The sequence below is a fragment of the Cannabis sativa genome, chromosome 3 (genome assembly GCF_029168945.1).
Source record: "Cannabis sativa cultivar Pink pepper isolate KNU-18-1 chromosome 3, ASM2916894v1, whole genome shotgun sequence".
Taxonomy (NCBI): domain Eukaryota; kingdom Viridiplantae; phylum Streptophyta; class Magnoliopsida; order Rosales; family Cannabaceae; genus Cannabis; species Cannabis sativa.
Genome location: NC_083603.1, coordinates 49055374 through 49080260, shown reverse-complemented (window position 1 = coordinate 49080260; position 24887 = coordinate 49055374). Strand labels below are relative to the sequence as shown.

The window sequence follows — 24887 nt, the reverse complement described above, 5'->3', positions numbered from 1 at the left end:
TTGAGTTCCACAAATCTTGTTGTTTTGTCAAGGACAAGCAAACAGGGACAGTGCTTCTTAAAGGCAAAGAAAAAGATGGTTTATACCAGCTTGGGGATGCCTCCAGTCCAGCTATACAGTGTCACCTTACTACTACTTCTAGGGAAAACAATTCTTGTTGTAATTGTGTTTGTCATTGTCATTCTAGTGTAATATTTGAATCTTGTAATGTTTAAGAAATGAATAAAAACACTTTTGACTTCTCTGTTTCACCACAAGCCTTTTCTGTTTTCAAGTTTAATGATATTAATTTTTTGGCACTCTAAACTTGGTCACCCAGCAAAGAATACTTTAGTCAAACTCTTACCACACATTCCCTATACTGGCTCATTAAAGGCATTACAATTTTGTACTGCTTGCCATCAAGGAAAAAGTCATAAGCTTCCTTTGTCTATATCACATGACCGAGCCACACAACCTTTAGCACTAATTCACACGGATTTATGGGACCCCTCTCATATTATGTCTAAAGATGGATTTAAATACTATGTCCATTTTCTTAATGATTACAGTAGGTATTGCTGGATTTTCCCTTTAACACAAAAAAACCAAGCTTTTGATGTGTTTATCAAATTTAAGAGCCTTGTAGAAAAACAATTTAACTTGCCTATAAAAAGTGTTCAAGCCGATTGGGGAGATGAATATAGACCTTTTGCTCGCTTCTTAGCCGATCAAGGGATACATTTTCAACATCCATGTCCAAGGACAAGTGAACAAAATGGCCATACTGAGCACAAACACAGGAATATTATAGAAACGGGTCTCACTTTATTAGCTCATGTTGGTCTTAGTATGGAGTATTGGTGGTATGCAATGGCTTGTGCAGTGTTCACTATTAACAGACTTCTCACTGCTGTGATTGGAAACATTAGTCCCTATGAATGTTTGTTTGGAAAAAAACCAGATTATACTATCTTAAAATCCTTTGGTTGCAGCTGTTATCCACACTTGAGACCCTATAACACTCATAAAATTGAGTTGAGATCTCAGGAATGTCTGTTTTTGGGGTACTCCTCTCACCACAAAGGCTACTTGTGTGAACATCCTAGTGGACGTGTCTATGTTTCACGACATGTCACTTTCAATGAAGGACACTATCCTGCTTTATCCAGCAACTCCCCACAAAACCAAGTACATAATCAATATTCATCTCCTTATTTCAGCTTTCAAACAAATAATACTCCTTCAAGTACTGACTTTGGTTTTGTGAACACTCATTCTATGAATAATGGTGCGACTACCGAGACAAATGACATGTCAATTCCCACTATTTACCCCACACAAGTGACCATACCTTCTGCCACCCCTTCCACTTTAAACATAGACACCCGTACCCATTCCCCACCTATCATACCATCACATACAAATCCTAGATCAACTACAACTATAGACATAGCTGCTACCAACATTGACACTATACCTCCACCTATTCTATCACAAAAGACAAACACCATTCCCACTACCAACATAGACACATTAACCACAACACCCCGTACCATCACATTAGATAGTGGACCACCAACTACAAATGACTCACGTATCCCACCTCATGACACAAATACCATTCCCTTACCCGTATCATTGAATGCCACTGCTCCCTCATCTCCCATTCCCACAAATGAGCATATAACCGAACCACTTTCTCCTCCTAATGTCCATCCCACAATAGCTCCTTCTACTGCCCCTGCTATAAGAACACACAATATGCAGACTAGATCCTTAAGTGGGATAAGGAAACCAAAAGCTTATAGTGCTACCAAATTCCCTCTACCTAAGTCTCTCATTCCCTCTGAACCCAAGAGTACAGCTGCTGCCCTTAAAAATCCCAGGTGGTTTAATGCTATGAATCAAGAGTTTGATGCTCTAAAGAAGGCATGCACTTGGACTTTGGTTCCATATTCTCCTCACATGACTATCATTGGAAATAAATGGATACACAGAATCAAGCTAAATGCAGATGGTTCTCTTGATAGACTAAAATCCAGACTTGTGGCTAAAGGATATCTACAAACACCAGGCATAGATTATGAGGAAACTTTCTCTCTTGTAGTAAAACCAGCATCTATAAGAATCATTCTCACTTTAGCTGTGTCTCTTAATTGGATTGTGAAACAACTGGATGTCTCTAATGCTTTTCTTAATAGAGAGCTCCATGAAAATGTGTTTATGAGCCAACCAGAAGGCTTTGTTGACTCTACAAAACCATCTCATCTATGTCAACTACACAAAGCTCTTTATGGCTTAAAGCAGGCTCCTCGTGCTTGGAATCAAACATTAAAAGACAAGCTTCTGGAATGGGAATTCACTGCATCAAAGTCTGATACCTCAATGTTCATATATGGGTCGGGTAACACACTAATCATACTCCTTGTGTATGTTGATGATTTTTTAATAACTGGACCAAATACTTCTCTCATCTCTCAGCTTATTTTCGATCTCAACAAATTCTTTTCTCTAAAGGATTTAGGTCCAGTTCATTACTTTCTTGGCATAGAGATACATCGTGATTTGTCTGGTATGTATCTTTCACAAACCAAATACATAATCGATTTGCTTGTTCGACTTAACATGGAAGGTGCAAAACCATGTCCTAATCCCACAAGCTCATCGGTCAAGCTATCACTTGCTGAAGGAGAGCCGTTTCAAGATACAACTCTCTATAGAAGCACTTTGGATGCTTTACAGTATCTCACCCTCACAAGACCTGATGTTGCTTTCATTAATAACAAGCCGAGTCAATTCATTCATGCACCTACCAACATTCATTGGGAAGCCTGCAAACGGCTCATGAGATATCTCAAAGGCACCATTCATCTCGGGTTACATCTTACACCAGCTTCTACTTTAAGTTTAGAAGGCTATTCAGATGCGGACTGGGCATCCTGTGTAGATGATAGACGAAGTGCAGGGGGCTATGTCATGTTTTTTTGGTGGAAATTTGGTGTCTTGGTCTGCTAAAAAGCAGCAAGTTGTGGCTCGGTCCAGTAGTGAAAGTGAATTCAGAGCCTTAGCTAATGCGGCTGCTGAAATCAAATGGCTGGTCTCTCTTCTGTCTGAGCTTCATATCAACTCTCATCATTGTCCAATATTGTGGGTAGACAATCAAAGTGCAGCAGCCATTGCTGCTAACCCGGTGTTTCATGCTCGGCCAAAACATATTGAAATTGATCTACACTTTGTGAGGGATCTCGTAGTAACTAAGAAATTGTCCATTCGGTATGTCCCAGCTGTAGACCAAGTTGTTGATGCCTTAACCAAGCCTCTCTCAACCGATAGATATCACTATCTTAGGTCCAAACTCAAGATGTTAGACACTCCTTTTCGTTTGAGGGGGGATGTTAATAACCTAATTACTAGTGATATCACTTAGTCATATTTTCTGTTGTATTATTTGTTAATTTTTTCTGTTATTGCTGTCAGTTTTAACAACTTTCTATTAAGTGTCTTGGTTGTAATATTTTGACTATAAATAAAGGCTTTTGTTGCCCTGTTTAGGGTAATGCTTTTAAGATTCATTTGATGCCTTTGTTCTTGCTTTTAGCTTCTATGTTTTCTCTGGTTTTACCTTCTACATGTATAAATTTTAGTATTTAGATCATTATTATATGTTTGATTGATATCTCTATATACATAATTTTTTTTTTATGTAAATATACTTATGTTTTTGTTCACTGGTTTGTACCGTTTTAAACTTGTATTTTAATTATTATGTTTTCACTCGTTATATTAAAAAGTTAAAATTTTAAATTTGTGTTTTGTCAAAAAATTAATAATAGGTATAAATATAGCGTAAATGTTATTTTGGACCCTGTATTTTGCAAAAGTTATTAATTGGATCTTTTGTTTTTTGTTAAATGATAATGGATCATGTATTTTCTAAAATGGTACAAATAGGACCCTGGATTGATTTTTTTATCAAAATAAAATTTAATTATAATCCGATCTAAAAGTGCTATGAAAAAACTGTTTACATTTTTTGTATTTGTTCATATTAGGAATTGTCTTCAAGTTGATTATATTAAAAAGAATTGTCAAAAATTAAGCTCAGGCTTCTATTTTTACCATTTTGGAAAATACAGGTTCTATTTGGTCATTTAACAAAATACAGGATCCAATCAATAATTTTTGCAAAATATAAAATCTAAAATGGTATTTACCCATAAATATATTATTTTAACTTATATTTTGGTGCATTACCCATTTGAGCTGTCCTTCCCACGTTTTGTTTTGGTTTTTTTTTTTTTTATTATTAAATATGCTTTTTTTAAGAAAGAAAAACTCCAAAATTTTACTTGTTAACGCAGATTTTCGCTAATAAAAAATATTAATATTTTTGTAATAAATGAACCATAGAATTAATTACAGCAAGAAATGAATAACATAAAGTTTTTAATGTGGGTTTGAAGTTAATTCTTCATAGTTCAGAAGACCATCTTATTAAGAAAAATATTTAGATTACAGAATATAATAATATCAATGATAATTATATCTTGTTTTTTCTCTCTAGATTTTTTATCCCTTTTACCCTGGGTCTGTCTCTATTTATAGATGTGTATGGCGACGGTTATTCCCTTAAGATCTATTCATTCATAACTGCTCATGAAACGTGGACATTCCCCACGTTTTATTATTGTGCATATAGGATAATGTTAAATAACTATTCAACTGCTCTTTTATCTTTATCCATAGATGGTTATGCTGACTATACTAGATGATCCTCGCCAAGTATACGCTATCTTTTTTTACCGTCTTTGTAGAAAAAATACTAAGTACAAATATACAATGCTTCTCATGATTCTCTTTTACCATTTAGAAGGTATTAGTGAGGCGGTTACTTCAACGTATAAAGAGTGAGATGTACGAATGTAGTTATTCTTTGTACATACCCACGAGTATGTGGGTCAATGAGTTGCAAGCTCTTATTCCCGAGTATGTGAGTCAATGAGTTGCAAGCTCTTTGTTTACTTGTCTTGAATAACTTTCATTATATATTCTGTTTATCTCGAGATGGACTTGTTGTCTCACCAATCTTACTCGTTAATAGTTATTATTAGGGTTGTACACAAAGTATTTGATTCAATCTATTTCGCATGATCCAATTCCATCCAATTTGTAAAATGCAGATATCCGCACTTGTACGGATTGAATTGGACTGAAAAATCTAAAATCTACACTTGTGCGGATCGAATGTTGTTTGATCTCAAAAAGTAACTGATTCAATCCAATCCACACTTAATTATATATATTATAAAAAAATTATAATATATAATATATATTAATTTTCTAGTAATATTAAAAAAAAAATATAAACTTCTAATTTCTTAACTTACTAAAATCTAAATTAGTAATATATTGAGTTGGTGCATTTTATTTGTTATAATATTTTATAATAGAAGACACGAGAAAAATTATTCTTATTCACGTAGATACATACACATAAATTTAGATACATATATACACTAATTTATTTATTTTAATAATGAATCTAAATATATATTGTAACGATTATTTTATTTTTATTTGAGATGAGTACATATATACCGACATATATGTATATTGGTTTGATTTGTATGTAAATGGAGATGGAAAGAGATGATTGTTGGAGATTACGGAAAAATGGTTTTTTATTTTTATCTTTATCCCATTTTAATGAAATATTAAATAATTTATCATTAAAAATAATAACCAAGCGACTAGTATCATTTTGGGGGCGGTTTTTCCAGCCCGTGTCTTGTATAGATCGGCTGTATTTTGCTTGTGAATAATGAAGTTATTTTTTTCTCGATAAAAAAAATATAATAATTAATCCAAAATAACTGATCCAATCTGCTATGGGTGGCAATTCATGTTCGCAGGTCGTGTTTGTGTCGTGTCGAGACCCATGTATAATAGGTACATGCTTGACCCGAACAAGACCCGTTTAATAATCGTGTCCAAAAATAAAATCTAAACACGACCCGTTTATTAACGGGTTGACACGACACGACCCGTGTAACCCCTTTATAAGCATATTTTGTTTAAATATGTCAACCAATAACACGTTTATGAAGTATTCAACATGTTTATAACTCATTTATGACATGTTAAAGTACTAAAATAACTTTAAATAGATCATTAATGGGTCAATATCGAGATAGTCGTGTCAACCTGAACACGACCCGTTTATTAAACGAATTAGACGAGTCAACCCGAACACGACCCGAACCCATTTAAGGTAAACCCAAACCCGCTAATGCGGGTTCGAGTCGTGTTCATGCTGACCCGTTTTGCCAGCCCTACAATTTGCACTATTGCGGATTGGATTGGATTGGATTGAATTTAAACTGCTATACGAATTGGATTGGATCCAAAATATGAAATTCGCACTTAGTGCAAATTGAATGTTATTTGACCCAAAAAATACAGATTGGATCAAATGAACAACTCTAGTTATTATTCTTATCTCGCTTCTACCTATGTGGTAGCAAGTTTGAATATTTCTATCAATCGTAATTCCCGAGGTGAATTATTTAATATGTAATTAATAGTGTAATTCTTAAACTGATTCATATTTTTTCTTTGGTACACATGTCAACTTTTGGTTGTTAGTCGAAATTAAGGTATAATAATTCTCTACTAAAAAGTAGTTTTTAATAAAAAATAACTTTTTAAATGTACTTTTGCAACCTCGCCTATTTCACATGGCCTATTTAAGAGTTCAATTTCTTACTTTCTTTTCACGTTGATTTTTTTTTTTAATGAAATGAAACATTAAATAAAATGAAACCGTAAGAAATAAAATAGAAACAATTATTACTTTTCACTTTTTAAGGTGACGTTTGGTAACATTTTTTTAATCAGTTTTCTGTTTTTAAAATTAGAAAAGTGAATTTTTTTCTTTCAAAAACATTTTCTATAAAACAGTTTTCACTTTTTAATTTTTTAATTCAGAATCAAATTTTTTTTTTTTAAAAAAGAAAATCACTTTTAATAATTTTTCAAACAGTTTTTTTTCTTGATCAATATTTTGGACTCTGACTAGATCGACCCGGAACCAAATGTCCCCTACAGTCTTGGCGCTGAACTCGGCCTCTGACCCAAACCCGAATTCAACCCCGAACTTAGACCCGACTTAAATAAAATCAAAAAATAAAAATAAAAATAAACTTTACAGAACACACTTTTGCTTTCTGTTTTTAAAATTGAAAAATAAAGTGGTTACAAAACGTACTTTTGTTTTTCAAAAAAAAAATTTTTAAAAACAAAAATTTTACTTTCATTTTGTGATTGAAAAATTAGAAAACAATCTCAATAGTTCGGGGGGAATTTTTAACAGCCAAAACAGTTTAGGGGGCACAATTTACTACATGTAAAAGTTCAGGGGGGAAAATTACTAATTAGCCTTTAAACAAATGCACAATAACATAAAGTAGAATTTACATATTTTATGTCTTTTTTACAATGTATGCAAAAATATGATTATTTTTCCAAAAAAAAAAAAAAAATTATTTTACTTAATGAGGCAACCAATTACCCTTGGGTTATCCTAAATTGTTTCCCCATATTTTTGAACTTTTTTTTTCAATTTTTCCAATAAAATAGTTTTATCTTAAAAATTCCATATATTTTTAAACTTAGCCCCCCCCAAAAAAACTATAAAAAAAAAAAAAAAAATTCCCCTAATATCTATACATAATTATATATGGAAGAGGTTTCAATGGTTACATAACCATGATGGTTACATTTATTTAAGCTATTGGATTACTATTAAATTGTTGTGATTAATTTCGAAATTAAATAAAAATAAATAATAAATAACTTGTAACCTAAAAATAACCTAATAATTTATTTTCTTATAAAAATTTAATTAAGATTAATTATATTTTAAAATTCAATTAATTATAATTATTAATTAATTTTTTGTAATTTATTACTAAAGAAGGATCTTTTAGCAATTTATTTTTTTGCACTTAAATTATTTAAAATTTTATAGCAAAACTTTTTATAATTTAAAATTACACACATATAATTTCATAATTTAAATTTTATTATACGTGTAATCTTAATTTTAAATTATTACACTTAATTATTTAATTTTTTATTTAAATATTTAAAAAGCAAAATGTGAAATAAGTTGAAGAATTTTTTAGAAAAAAAAAATGGCTACACTTGTTATCAATTGACTAGCTTGAGACCTCATATTTAGTTCATCTAATTGTGACAAAATAATTAAATATCATTTAAAAATAATTAATTGTTTAAAAATTTATTATAAGAAGATAATTTTAATTTGCGTAAGAAGAAGTTTAATTTTTGTAAAAAAAATAAATTTTATTGTAAATATTATAATTAAACAGCTTGATTGTTAAAATAATTAGAGTAAGGATTTAAATATAAATAAAAAAATTATTTATAAATATTAATTGCTAAAAGAGGTGTTGTAAAATATTTAATTAATTATTTTAAGAAAATAATTAATTATAATTAATTAATTCTAAAAATAGAATGTTTATCTATTGGTAACTTGCTATTACAGGTCGAACAAAAATGTAACCATGATGGTTACAATAAAAATATAATTATTGAATAGTACCCTGAGATTTGTTTTATTATTACTCTTATTGGACTAAAAGTTACAATATATAGAAGGCAGAAACAAACTATAGAAAATCAAATAACTACTTTTCATAGTTCTTTATTGGTTTCAATAATAACAATAAGGAAAATTATATATACAGCTCGTTTAGTACGCCGTATAAGAGTCGTATTGTATTAAATAATAAATAACATTATGTTTGGATTAAGCAATGTATTATATTAATTATCACGACCAAATTTTTTTTAATACAATGTATGTTGTATTATTTAATACATAATAAATAGTCCATATTAGCTTGTATTATAATATTTACAAAGAATTTGGGGTGAACACCAATCTCCAACCTGGACCTAGGACCCCAGCCCGAACCTCGGCCTGGACCTCGGATCCGAACTCGAACTCGGACCCCGGACCCGGACTCAGACGCGGGACCCCGACCCGGACCCCGGCCCCTGGCCCGAACCCTGGACCTTGACCCGGACCCTAGACCCGTACCCGAACTCGGTACCTGGGACCCGGACTCGTAGTTGGTGTTGGGATCGAGTGTATTAAAAATATATTATAACTTTACACAATCAATTAATACCACTCAGTACCAAATATTGTATTGTATTAAATAATATTAATACTAATACAATACAATACAATACAACACAATCCAACACAATACAATACATTACAATACAGCGTACCAAACGAGCCCTAAAATAATTAAGCAATACATCACACAAAATTTCATAAACACACGTGTATTACTAATTTTGAAAAACATTAATTATTGTACGAAAATCAATAATAAATATATAGCTTTTGAAATTATAATATTTTACTACTCAAGTTCCCATAACTTAAGAGATCCATCCACAAAGTCGTAGTATCCACCTCTAAGTGTTATTTTTTTCTCTTCAACTCTTTTAAGAACAAATGGATAAGAATTAAGATTCTTTAGAGATAAATTCACCGCTTCCTGCATATTTAATTATTTAATAATAGTATTAGAATTGTATATGTATTTATTTATATAATTAAAATATTAAACACGTATTCACATTAATGATGCATGTATTGAAACATTAGCAAGAACATATATGTTTATTATTTTTTTACATATTTTGTATGCATATATAATAAAAATGGGTCTTAATTTTATGTTATGATAAGAGATTAATTTGCTATTATTTACCTCAACCATTATAAAATAAATAAATAAATAAATAAATAAAATAAAATAATTAATTTTAACCTCAGTACATATTTTGCGTTGTTCCTCAGGTGACAAGTTACTGTATTCAGCTTTGACTTTATTCTTGACGATTTGAGCAATGTTGACCCAATCATCAATGAAGTCACTGCAAATTATATATCAAAATGTTAGACTATGAGTCAAAATTAATAAAAAAAAAATACATTATATATATAGTTCTAATAATGTTTCTACTTTTTTTTTAAGAAAAAACTTACGAGCCAACAGGATCAGACATAAGTGCTTCAATTCCACCACAACTACTATGCCCAATGACCAGTATATTCTCAACCTATGCAATTTAAAATTTTTTATTTATAAATAATTTAACCATAACTATACTCACAAAACATGATATTAAAAATAATTAAGATGGTCATATCAATAGATGATGCATAACTTTGATGTATGATTAATTCTACCAAAAAAATAATAAAAAAAAATTTAAGATTTACCTCAAGATGTGTTACTGCATATTCAATGATTGCACCAACTCCAGAGTATTTTAACTGTATGAAATTAATTAAATAATATAAAAAAATGTAATAATTAATTTATAGTATAAGAAAAGATTAAATATTTATATATACACATTTTTTTCAAAATTTGATTTGAATAATAGTTAATTATACCGTATTATAAATTGGAATCAAGTTGCCAATATTACGAGCCATGAAAGCTTCTCCAGGTTGAAAATTTAAGAAATGAGAAGGGCTCACTCGGGAATCCGAGCATGAGAACACCAGAAACTGTTATAATTTAATTAAGAATATTAATTAAATATACATCAACAAAAATATGTAATGATAATTTGCATAATTTCGGTAAATTAGTTTTGACTTTTCCATATATAAACAATAAAATAAAATGTATGCGTATACAAATTATTAATTTTTTACATACACATATATACCTTTGGATTTTGGGTTTTGGCAAGTTCATTAAACAAGCATGGATACTTACTGCAAAATCATTTCATCAAATAAGGTAATTAATTTATTGGTTTGTGTTTTTTTGTAATTGATATATATATATATATATATTTATATGCTTACTTGAATTTATTAGAGAGAAAGTGATTAAATCCATGGACAATTCTTTGAACAGGATCAGAGCAACAATCATTGGTATCATCATGCTCTTTTTGAACTTCACAGATCACCTTCTCATCATCAGATGTTTCACTTTCGGCCTTCTCATTCCTATTCAATTAATTTATAATATATAGTACTTATTATATATTTAGTTGTATATATATATTTGTATAAATAAAATGTCCACTAAATATTAGCTAAGTACCTGATGATCACTAGATTCTTCTTGATGCCGAATTCATAATTAGCTAACTCCGAATACTGTTCTTCAGCCATTAAATTTTGCTCCCTAATTTATATAATTTCCTTCTGCAAATTTAAGTAATTACGACATTATTATATATATATAATATATGTATGATACAGTCAATAGTTTGTATACGCATGCAACAATTAATTACTTAACAAAATCTAAATAATAAAAAAAAATATTAATTAACCATGCATTAATAATTAATATATGTAAGAGTACGTGTATAATATACTTATTTTTTTAAGAAAAAAATTAAAATAAAAATAAAAATGCCCCCTTCTCCAACCAAAGTAGCTTTTATATATATATAAATACTTAGAAAAAGTGTATATAAAGAACACAAAGTAAAAGTCGCTTACAGGGTATTAAATAATAATTAATTTGCAATTGCAGAATTATAGGAGAGAGAGATCGATATATGTTTGAGGGCACGGAATCTGCTCTATTTATAAGACAAATTAATTAACTATTTCATTGATTATATCATCACACATACGTAGGAAATTTATAATTATTTGATCAATATGTTAGACTCGTCCTCGTCCACGTGTTTGTTTTTATTTCGTAATAAAATATATAATTACTATATGTGATAGATTTTTCATTTTTTGTGGTAACTATATGTAGTAGAATATTTATTTATTAATTAGTGAAACATATTACATATTGATCATATATATATATTGAACATCACATCAAGTTTTTGCTTTTTACTGATCATTATTGACGAGGTCACCAATAATTCAACCTAAGATTATAGTATACATTGGTGATCGTGGGCCATAACGAGAAAAGAGTCAACAATCGACAACTTATATCCTCTATTTTAGAGTAATTCTAATTAAATAATAACTACATTTTAATATTTAAAAATATTAAGTTTAAAATTATTTTAATATTTTTCATTTTTATTTTATATTTTTTTTTTGAATGGAAATAATTTTATTAAATAACCATCTCTGCTACCAAAGTAGGTAACAAATCAGTTGGAACAGACTCCAAACTGAAAGTGCAATCAGGGTAGAATATAGAGGCTCGAGCAAAGCTATGAGCAACCATATTAGCTGATCGTCTTACAAAGTAAATACTAACATCATTTAAAAACTTAAGCATGTCCTTACAAACATTCACCACTTGACCAAACATGGATCTCATCTCAATTGTGCTTCGTAAGGCTTGAATCACTTGTAAACAGTCTGTCTCGATGCACACATTTGTCCAACGTTTCTTCTTGATCCAGCTCAGGGCCTCACGGATTCCCATGGCTTCGGCTGTAGCAGCAGAAGCTTGGCCTTGGAACAGTTTAGTGCAGCCTTCGATTAGTAGTCCTTGTGTATCTCTAGCAACTAGACCAACTCCAAATTGTCGGTTTTCGTTAAACATAGCCGCGTCAACATTTATCTTAACACTATTATCATATGGAGGCACCCAACACACAGCAGCATCTTCGTCAACATTTATTTTATATTTAATTATATTAATTTCAATACTTATTTTTTTTTTAAAAAAAATTATGTATTTTTTTTTATTTGTTCTAATAAAATTTCACATAATTTTTAATTTTAATTTTTTTTGTTATAGTATTTAAAATTTAATTTATTTTTTAATAAGTATATTTTTAAGAATATAAATTAAAAGAAAAAAATTAATATAATTAAAAATACATATTTTATATAAAATAAACTACATTTTAAAATTTTAAGATACAAATAAAATTTTTCGGAATTTATATATGATTGTGACTTTTAAGTCTTTTCATTTTAATTAGGTTTAATTAGTTTTAGGATTAAGTCCAGGGAGGTTTTTTTTTTTTTTTTTTTTTTTTTTTTTGTAAGGGAGAAGTCATATGTTTTTTTTTTTTCTTACATGATATAATGATACAAACTAACACTATTTTATAGTAGTATAAAATATAATTTTAAAGTAAAAAAGCAACAACAAAAAAATTGATTTTAATGGTTATAGTACTAAATATAAATTTTATTAGTAGGATTCAAATTCTAGAACTATCCTTTTTAAAAATAAACTTTAAATATTAAAAAATAAAAAAGCTATTTTAACCTTGACTTCTTTGTTTTTTATTTTCTTTTTAAAAATTTAATCACACCAAAATGAATATTTATTCAATAATTTAAATCTTGACCTGTGTAAGTTAGCTTAACTATTACAGAAAAATTAGTGTTTTATTAATAAATATCATATTTAATTATAAATATATGTTTTAATAATTCATTTTTTTTATATATTTATGAAAAAAATCCTATATATTTTCTAATTTTTATATATTTTTATTATTTTTCAGGAGCCACTGCTCCCCTGGCCGCCTGTATGGGTCCGCTGATGGGTTTACGAAAAGCTTTGGAGTACATAAATGTTTGGAAGATTAGTCATTAGAATAATGTAGTTACTTTCAACACAATCAAAATTAAGGAAACATTTTCATTATTATAGCCAATATATCTTACTACTTTTACGAAATTATGTTGAATGTTGTCAAGTTGTGAAAAGCAAATTCATTAATGTAGAAAAAAATTTATAATGCACTCTTTTAAAAAAGTTTTAGTAATATATCTTTATTTGTTTTAAAATTCTTTTCATAATTATTTACGTTGTTATTATTTAAAACATCATGTAAAATTTTAAATTTTTTGAAAAAATAGAGTTTAAACAGGCTATTTCACACGAGAATAAAATAAAAGTATCGTGTACAACAGACTGTTTGATCTATGCCATAATCAGGCATTTTCATATCACTGACACCCGTACCTATGCTCGATACGTTGCCAGAAAAATCGCATCACCTAATCATGTGAGCTTGTACCTACGCTCGGTACTCATCATATGTCACTGACGCCTACCTATGCCCGATACGTCGCCAGGAAGAAACCCAACAATAGTTTCGATCTATGCCATAACCAGGCATTTTCATATCACTGACACCCGTATCTACGCTCGATACGTCGCCAGGAAAGTTGCATCACCTAATCAAGCAATCTTGTACCTACGCTCAGTACTTATATATCACTGTTGCCCGTACCTAATAAGGTACGACACTCGGCATAACGCATCACCTAATCAGGTGAGCCTACATATCCCATTCATGGTATCATCACATTATCATTGCTTAATCAATCAATCTTTTTATTATATAACAATAATAATCATATATCAATATTAATCAATTCACAACAATACTAATTGTATTACAATACAACGTACCATATAGTACAATATATACTTTTCTTACCTCAAGTTTCGGTTCAGGTATGTTGGCTGACCAGCTTGAAGAATGATCAATGATCTCGAGCCCTATGTCATAACTGTTGGTATTATATTTATCCAGGATCTTAGATCTATTTGCAAGTATGTTGATTTAACAACCTAATATTGAACTTCTAAAACGATGAACTAAACACATAAAAGTTAAGAATAACTTACAGTGATTGCAGCGGAATTAATGTCTCCTTCCACTCAGATCTCTAACCCTTGATTCCTGTCTGTAGCAGAGTATAATCAAGATCTGAGCCCGAAAGTTCTTCAGTTGGATGTGATCCTTCACAGTCTTTCAAACTATGATGAGATACTGAATGATGTGAGTGGGCACTTCTCTCTCACTAGGGATTTCGAAATTCTCTCTTGTTTTTCTCTCTTGATTTCGTGTGACACACTTTGCAAAGCAAAGTTTTCTCAAGCAAACACATGCATACAAAGAGAGGAGAGGGGCTGCTATAAATAGGAAAAGGGAAGATCACAACTTTCCAAATAAACAGTTTCCTCTTTTACTGTGTAATTGAATAACTGCCTTATTTAGTGTGATTCACCACTTTCCTATTTAGGCTAGGCTTTGATTAGCAATTAAATGACAAATTAAATTGAAAATAATAATTGGGAAAAAAACAATGATGTGGCCGGCCATGGTGTGAATGGGCCTCACATGGATTTTGCAGTTTCCTCAATTTTATTTCTATTTCTCCAAAAATGCCATTTTTCCAATTCTAATCATTTAAATGCCAAAACTAATTATTTAATAACTAAAATAGATTATTAAATAATATTTCCATTTAAAATTAATTATTAATTCAGACATGCAAAGTCTCATAATTAATAATTAAACCTAGAAACCCTATTATTTACAATTTCATCCCTAAACTGTGAGAATTCACAAATTAGACATAGTCTAACTTTTAGAATTATAATTGATTAATCATAAATCAATTATAGAGTCTTACAAACAGTATAGTCTCAACTAGAATGGGGACCATGGATCTGTATTCTGAGCTTCCAATAAGTTGAACCGATTTACCAAGTAAATCCCTAACTTATTAATTCCTCGTTGAATCCACTCTTAGAACTTGGAATTGCACTCTCAGACTTATATAGAGCATATCATATGTTTCACGATATCAATATGCTATCTCATTTAACCATTGTTATAATCTTAATGTGATTTAGAGATCCTCTATATAGATGATTTACATCGAGACGGGACCAATTTACCGTTTACACCCCTCAATGTATTTTGCCCATTTGAACACTTAGTTACCTGTAAATGATGTTTTAGTGATCTAATATATAGTCACTGAAACAAGAGCTCATCCATTTACTTCTATTTAACTAAGCTCAAAAGGAATCATCACTTTACTTCTATACACCAGTAGAAGCTATAGATTTCCATATTTATGTTTAGCACTCCCATTCAGTTATGCTATCATGTTCCCAAAATATATGTATTATCCTGATTCAAAGCAGGCTTTAACTAATAAATCAAAGAACAAGAATAGCACTCCTGAGATTGAGCCTAAGCATATCAGGATTTAGATTCTCTTAATCTAAGATCAACTTCTGACATTGACTTGGAAAGATACAACCGTAAGTTTACAATATCTTTAACCAAGTTCAATATCGGTCCAGTCCAATGCATACTCCATGCATTCGAAACCAGTATACTTTGCCAATGTTCTGGAAAGAACATAACACTTACTCCAAGTGTAAGTATACTTCATCGCTGATTATCACATCAGTGTAAATCTAAAACACTAATGAACAGGGACCAAATCTTTTGAATCATATAATCACAATCACATTCCACTGTATTGACGATACTGTAATTGTGAATAACTATATGTTCTAGATTTAACTAATTTTGTGCATATATCAAGTATATGTATTAAACCATAAACATGTAACATACATGTAAACATACTTCACTTCTAAATTGATAACTAATCAAATTGTAATGAGTTTTATTTAGGGCATAAAACCCAACAAACTCCCACTTGCACTAACATAAAACAAGTTGTGCATTACAATCAATCTTTTGTCTTGATCCTCTGATCAAGTGTAGTATCTTTGAATCCACCCATATATCTGGAATCAGGTTCATGAGACACATGAAACCTTCCTAACTTATGCTTTACTCATCAAGGGATATTGAAATCCTTACTGCCCATTAAGTACATCTGAACTACCAGAAGACATATCTCTCAAATTTTAAAATTTGGAATTGAGATAAAGCAGTGTAGAATTTTCTTCAGTAAAATAACTTTCTGGTAATTTTGAATTTACAAAGTTATATCTTCTCTGATGAAGCTTGAATTATTATAGATGGGTTTTAACACTCTTCTATAATGATTCCTCCACCCCCAGAGTAACCACCATCTCACAATGAGTTGGTGTGCATATCAGGATCACTAATGCATAGTTCCTTAACAACATATACGTCACTTTTGTAAATCTTTCTTGATTGTCCCTTAATGTTCCCCATTTGATTACATCTCAGATGGCTCCCACTCAATAGCAGATGTCTGGTTAGAAACTTTTAACCTTTTACTATTGTTTCTGGGAACATCTCATTGTGACTTATTATCTTAAGCTGAAACTGTAAGTTTCTTTAAGATTAGTTCAACAACATAGCAGTTTAGTATTTGAAGTGAAAAATACTTGCTAGAGATTTAAGCAATCAAATCAAGATACCATAAAATGTTACGAGAAATAGACATCTTGAATCAGTCTTTCGAATAGACTATGCAAGAATTCTTCTATCTTACTCTCATAATTCTGATAAGTTATTTCTATCCATGTGAATGGTTAGACTTGTTTTTATCAGAGGTGTTCTTAAGTTCCTATCACAATTATCAACCAAACGAAGATGGGTAAAGAATTTTAATATTCTCCCACTCAACCAAGGTAATGTGAAACATTATCAAAGAACTTTAATGGTATCAATAACTATTACAACAGTAAATCTAAACTGGAACATATAATCAAGATCAAGGATTTAAATAGCTAATTTATTATATTATTTCCATGTTTAAAATTATGTGTCACAAAAGGTACTGTAGAATAAAGTCCACCCCTAAGTTTATAGAGATTATGGTCCACCCCTAAAGGTTGTAAATCTCTAAGTGTGATAGAGAGTCTGTGGAGTTGAATATAATCCAGAGTTCATTAGATATAAAAAATCGTTTGAACTGCATATTATTCTTAACTTTTCTCCACCCCTATCAGATCAAAAGATCTTTTTATTAAACAAATTCTCAAATAATTGTTTTTTGAACTAACAATTATTCATAAACATAGAAAATACTTCTAGTGTTTATGTAGTAATAACTCTGTAAAGAGTTTAAATACTTTTTGAATTTGCATCAATAATAAAAACACATACACATTCAAACATAATAAATATAATAATCGGTAATAGATAAAATAAAGAACTGAAGCTCAACTCATAAATTGCAATATAATTGAAAAAGATATTTTATTATAAACCAAAAAATTGTTTGCAATATTTATGAGAACCAAACAGGGAATTAAGATCCCAAACTTGAAATCCAAATTGTTTGAAAAACTAAACAATTAATTCAAATGAAAGAGCTTCTTCTTTATTGTAGACAATCTCCATCCACCATCCAGCTTTCTAATCCAACTCGTTAAGACAGCACCCGAGTTTAAGAAGCTTTAGCTATAAGAAGAATAATAAACAAGGTTAGTAGTCCAGAATTATTAATCCAAAAGGATAATAATTCACTAAAAACACATCAGTTTATAAAGAAAATACCTTGTTTCTTTGCGAGATACTTAGGACATTGGGATTTCCAATGGCCTTTCTCATTGCAGTAGAAACATTTTCCTTTTTGTGTATTGCCAGAAGCTCCATCATTTTTGTTCCTAGCTGCATTCGCAGCTTGAGTTCGCTTCTTGGCATTTTTCCACTTCTTCTTATGATGGGATTTGGAAGTAGAAGCAACAAGTGCTTCAGGATTACTTGTCTTATTACCATTTCCAGAATTCTGAGGTTTATTCCCTCTTTTCTTGGGACCTCCAATCAAATTTTCATATGTCTGAAGGTTATTGACTAAAGTATGAAAGTCTTGTTCCTTCTTATTCATGACATAATTTGATGTGTAGGGCAGAAAATGGAGGTCAGGCTATTCAAGATGAGACTCACTTGAGTAGTCTGATCCATTTCAGCACCATGATTCTGGGCTTCCTAGAAATAACTAGCCATCTGGAGAAGGTGATCACGCACATTCTGATGGGGTTCCATCCGTGCGTTGATGAATTTCTTAGTCGCGTCGAAACGAGACTGAACAGATGCCATATCGAATAGCTCAGTTAACTGCGTCATGATTTCTGCAGCCGTGACAGTGTTTACAAACCTTGTTTTCAAGGTGTCAACCATGCTGGAAAGCATGAAGTAACGAGCTTTATTGTTAGCATTATGCCAACGCTCGAACTTCTCTTTTACAGCTTTGGTTGCATTGTCACTTGGCTGCTCAGGGGACGACTCAGTCAACACAAACGAGACACTTTCACCTATGAGAGCAATATGAATGTTCTCTCTCCACTTTGGGAAGTTAGACCCATTTAGCTTATTTTCAGTTAAGAGTGACAACTTGGGATTTGACATTTCAATTCAGGATACTACAAGATAATACATAGATATCAGTTATGGTTTATCACAAAATCTCATTTAGAAATTATCAGCATACAGCAAGTAGGAATGACTAGAGAAAATACAAAAAAATTCAAACCTAAATAATTTCCAAGGTTTTCAACAAACTGATATCAGTGTCCCGTTTAGGCGAGAGTCAAAGCTATCATTCATTGAATAGAGTTGTCAGCTCATCTAGAATAGCAAACATTCTAGCAACCTTTTATTCGATCGAAAAGAGAATCCGACGTTGTCCCGTTTAGGCGAGAGTCAAGGTCATTCTTATTTCATGAGCTTCTACCATTGTTTCATATGTTTGTAAGTCTTATACAGTACCCACCATTAGGGTGATTAATACCAATATAAAACACTTACAAACATATTTATCTTTCGAGATTAAACGGCGCTAACTTGCTAATGAACGTTCCTCCATTAGGGAGGATTACTCACTAAAACAATAGCTATGTAAAACCAACAATGGAGATCGAATATCTCAAAATAATAAAGCTCATTATTTAAATTGTATTTTCTTCTATTATTTATTTATTTTAAATCTATATATATATTTATTAAATTTTAAATCTAGAATAGAATCTAAATAAAATTTAATTTAATATTTGTAAAATTAAACTTAGATGGTTAAGAAAATAAAATGAATTATTTCCATCTTAGTGTTAATTTTCCAACAAATATTAAGAAAATTACTTAATTTAAGTTGTATTAATTTAAATTAATTTGCAACTCAAATTAAAATTTTCTACAAATATATATATTGTATTTCCAAAATATACACAATTTTTGAAATACATTTAAAATAAATCAAACTTTACTTAGAAAAAATACCTCAAGCAAAAATATTATCTATCTAGATTTTCTTGACTAATTAATCCAATTTCTAATAATATATTTCAGTTCCTTTATTTTAAATTAATCATTAAATGAAAAGATCATTGATTTAAGCTGATTCAAAATTAATTAAAATAATTAATTTACAACTTCAATCTATCTTTCAAGATAAATTCAAAATCATCTTGCATAATTAAATGCTATTTTGAAAAATGATTAATAAAATAAATAGAATATATTATGAAAATTATTCAAATTTAAGTTGTTATGGAAATACCCAACTTAAAATAATTTTCTTATTTAATTAAATATCATGAAAATAACAATATCTAAGTATCATTATGAAAATCAACTTAGACATTTAATTTTCAATTTAATTAAATGTATTAAATTCAGGAAACAAATAATTAAGTATAGAGAAGGCTTAATCATTAATTTCCATTTTAATACAAGGAAAAATATCCTTAATTGAATTGTACCAAAATTAATTATTAACCAATTAATTTCACAATCAATGATATTTTCCTATATTAGAAATAATAATTAGTATGGAAATAACTATCTAGAAAATATCTCAATTCCACTAAGTATCTTTTCAAGATTTGGAAAATATCTAATTTAAGTTATTATAGAAAGAATCTATAATTACAAACTTAAAATTTTCCAAACATCATTTAATTAAATATCAAAATTAGGTGGTAACTACCTAATTTAAAGATATTCCCCTTTTAAGTTTAAAACTAACTTAAAATAATATCTTTTAAGAATCTTCAATAACTAATTCCTAGAATTCCTCAGCTTAATATTATTATCAAAATATATTCAGATTTAAGTTATTATGAAAAATTAGTAATTACTAATTCATAACTTAAATAAGAATATTTAATGAAATAATAAAAGTAAGTTTCAGAAAGAATCTAGTTAGTTAAAATTCTTTATTTAATTAAATACAAGAAAAATACAAATAGTTTATCTAGAAATGAAATTCATTAAACTATGTTTTTCTTAAATTAATTTCGAAGAAATTAATTATGTTGCTATTCAATTTTATTAGGTCAAACTAATATAATTAACCTAGCACAGTTATCCAAATCAAGCAAATGGGCCTTCACAATTGGGGTTGTTCATGTGAGGGGGGGCTGGGTCCAGTATGTCGCACCCACTTCTAAGGCTCCCATCTCTCACACAAGGCCCAAAAGAGAGGAATTTAACCTTAAAATGAACAACTGTTATTAATTGAATAGGCCCATTAACTAAATGAGCCTAAATAAAATCTATCAGGTTATGACATTTTATTTAGCAACAACAACCTATATGTATCTATAATAGAAATTAAACATATAGGCTCACACAGGCACACAAATTTGGATGGATCCTATCATGTTACTAGGTCATACACATATGAAAGAAGTTTGGAAAAATTACCTGTTACAAATTATCTACTTGATCTATCATCAATTGAACCATGGGTTAAAATCAGATCATTTGATCTGTCAACAAGTTAACCCTGGCAATTTAGATCAAGTAATAATAGGTTTTAGAAAAACTTACAAACAATCTAAAACACATACTCCTGCAAAAAGGTTAGATCTGGATAGTTGGATGTAGGATTTATTTAATTTTAAATCTATATTTCGAAAAATAATATAAAAATTAAACCTACCATTTTGAAAAATTAGGTTTTGGGTAACCTAAATGCATTTCAAAATTAAATTTCTAACTTTCCTTTTAAATTTCATGTTATTTAATAAATTAAATTTAAAATAGAAAATGGTAAATACATACCCTTTTCTTATTTTACAATTTAATTTAATTGAAAAATAACAAAATTTAAAAGTTAACAAAAATACCTTATTTCCTCTTTTAAAATTATCATGATTATTATGATCTTATTTTAATTAAGGTCAAGTTACCAAAAAAAATTAATATCCGACCTTAAAAAAAAATAAAATAATCAAATTTTAAAGGAAATAAGAAAAAGGTAAGCAAAACTTGATTTTTTCCTATTTTCAAAATCAAATTACACTAATATCTAAAATTAATTTTAAAAAATAAAATTAATTTATTTCTGATAATTAGATTTGAAATTTGAAAAACCAAAATCAACATACAAAACTACACAAAAAATCGGAATTTAATTCCATGAAATAGCATGAAAAATCGAAGAAAATGATGAAAATAGCAGGTGGTACGGACAGCATGCAAAGCATGCTGTCCGCGCGCGTGGGAGGGGAGACACAGCCCAGAAATCTGGGCGCAAGCACCCCTGCGCATGATTTCCGCGCGCGTAGGGAAGGTGCTCACCACATAGGTTTTTCCCGATTTTTAAAAATTCATAACTAATTCAAATTAAATCGAAATCGAGTTCTGTAAAAAAGTAAATTGCTTAGAATTTTCCAAACTATCCAATAAAAATAATTCCAGATACAGACAATCAATTATTTTCCCCAGAATTCACAAACATCAATCAAACATCAATATGACACATCATGAAACCATCCAAATCACAAGCAAATCGTTTTAAGTCCAAATTTCTAGCAAGCAAATCAATTACCATGGCTCTGGTGCCAGTTGTTGGTATTATATTTATCCAGGATCTTAGATCTATTTGCAAGTATGTTGATTTAACAACCTAATATTGAACTTCTAAAACGATGAACTAAACACATAAAAGTTAAGAATAACTTACAGTGATTGCAGCGGAATTAATGTCTCCTTCCACTCAGATCTCTAACCCTTGATTCCGGTCTCGTAGCAGTATAATCAAGATCTGAGCCCGAAAGTTCTTCAGTTGGATGTGATCCTTCACAGTCTTCCAAACTATGATGAGATACTGAATGATGTGAGTGGGCACTTCTCTCTCACTAGGGATTTCGAAATTCTCTCTTGTTTTTCTCTCTTGATTTCGTGTGACACACTTTGCAAAGCAAAGTTTTCTCAAGCAAACACATGCATACAAAGAGAGGAGAGGGGCTGCTATAAATAGGAAAAGGGAAGATCACAACTTTCCAAATAAACAGTTTCCTCTTTTACTGTGTAATTGAATAACTGCCTTATTTAGTGTGATTCACCACTTTCCTATTTAGGCTAGGCTTTGATTAGCAATTAAATGACAAATTAAATTGAAAATAATAATTGGGAAAAAAACAATGATGTGGCCGGCCATGGTGTGAATGGGCCTCACATGGATTTTGCAGTTTCCTCAATTTTATTTCTATTTCTCCAAAAATGCCATTTTTCCAATTCTAATCATTTAAATGCCAAAACTAATTATTTAATAACTAAAATAGATTATTAAATAATATTGCCATTTAAAATTAATTATTAATTCAGACATGCAAAGTCTCATAATTAATAATTAAACCTAGAAACCCTCTTATTTACAATTTCATCCCTAAACTGTGAGAATTCACAAATTAGACATAGTCTAACTTTAAGAATTATAATTGATTAATCATAAATCAATTATAGAGTCTTACAAACAGTATAGTCTCAACTAGAATGGGGACCATGGATCTGTATTCTGAGCTTCCAATAAGTTGAACCGATTTACCAAGTAAATCCCTAACTTATTAATTCCTCGTTGAATCCACTCTTAGAACTTGGAATTGCACTCTCAGACTTATATAGAGCATATCATATGTTTCACGATATCAATATGCTATCTCATTTAACCATTGTTATAATCTTAATGTGATTTAGAGATCCTCTATATAGATGATTTACATCGAGACGGGACCAATTTACCGTTTACACCCCTCAATGTATTTTGCCCATTTGAACACTTAGTTACCTGTAAATGATGTTTTAGTGATCTAATATATAGTCACTGAAACAAGAGCTCATCCATTTACTTCTATTTAACTAAGCTCAAAAGGAATCATCACTTTACTTCTATACACCAGTAGAAGCTATAGATTTCCATATTTATGTTTAGCACTCCCATTCAGTTATGCTATCATGTTCCCAAAATATATGTATTATCCTGATTCAAAGCAGGCTTTAACTAATAAATCAAAGAACAAGAATAGCACTCCTGAGATTGAGCCTAAGCATATCAGGATTTAGATTCTCTTAATCTAAGATCAACTTCTGACATTGACTTGGAAAGATACAACCGTAAGTTTACAATATCTTTAACCAAGTTCAATATCGGTCCAGTCCAATGCATACTCCATGCATTCGAAACCAGTATACTTTGCCAATGTTCTGGAAAGAACATAACACTTACTCCAAGTATAAGTATACTTCGTCGCTGATTATCACATCAGTGTAAATCCAAAACACTGATGAACATGGACCAAATCTTTTGAATCATATAATCACAATCACATTCCACTGTATTGACGATACTGTAATTGTGAATAACTATATGTTCTGGATTTAACTAATTTTGTGCATATATCAAGTATATGTATTAAACCATAAACATGTAACATACATGTAAACATACTTCACTTCTAAATTGATAACTAATCAGATTGTAATGAGTTTTATTTAGGGCATAAAACCCAAGAATAACAACAATAAACCAATAAGTGTTTTATCCTAATACACTGCTTAATAGTTGCAAAGGACAACTTAAGATTTCCTACCAAACTCCGTAGTTCAAATACACTAAAATGAAACTTACATTTTGGCTCCAAAACATATACCATATGGCAGAGCTTGTTGCAAGCTTCGAAACTGTATATAGAATGTCCAAAACGGACACTCAAGTAAAAAGTTATAGCAAAAATATGATTCTCGAGTTCCTCAGGCTGCCCAAAATGGTAAACTAGTTGGACGAAACTTGTTGACCGATTTTTTAGGGGTAAGAAAATGTGATTTTTTAAGTTTATGCACTCCTTGAAACTCTACCGGAACCTGTCCAAGCCACCCCAAATTTCATAGGGCACATA

The 24887-nt window shown here is 30.0% G+C and overlaps 1 protein-coding gene across 1 annotated transcript; it reads right to left on the bottom strand.

The window, feature by feature from the left end:
* Positions 1–8866: 8866 nt before the first annotated feature.
* On the bottom strand, positions 8867–11681 carry LOC115710308 (carbonic anhydrase 2). Its single transcript, XM_030638676.2, has 9 exons — positions 11567–11681; positions 11160–11263; positions 10916–11062; positions 10774–10822; positions 10493–10609; positions 10316–10369; positions 10079–10152; positions 9861–9966; positions 8867–9584 (listed from the first exon to the last, which is right to left on the bottom strand). The coding sequence occupies exons 2-9, from the start codon at positions 11228–11230 to the stop codon at positions 9447–9449; spliced, it is 756 nt and encodes a 251-aa protein (XP_030494536.2). The 5' UTR covers positions 11231–11263; positions 11567–11681; the 3' UTR covers positions 8867–9446.
* Between the last annotated feature and the right edge of the window lie 13206 nt (positions 11682–24887).

Excerpts from the sequence above, each read along its gene's own strand:
- LOC115710308 (XM_030638676.2), bottom strand. The coding sequence starts at position 11,230 with ATGGCTGAAGAACAGTATTCGGAGTTAGCTAATTATGAATTCGGCATC. Across the intron at positions 10,370-10,492 it reads TGATTCCAATTTATAATACG|TTAAAATACTCTGGAGTTGG; the intron begins GTATAATTAACT and ends AATTTCATACAG. Across the intron at positions 10,153-10,315 it reads ATGCAGTAACACATCTTGAG|GTTGAGAATATACTGGTCAT; the intron begins GTAAATCTTAAA and ends TAAATTGCATAG.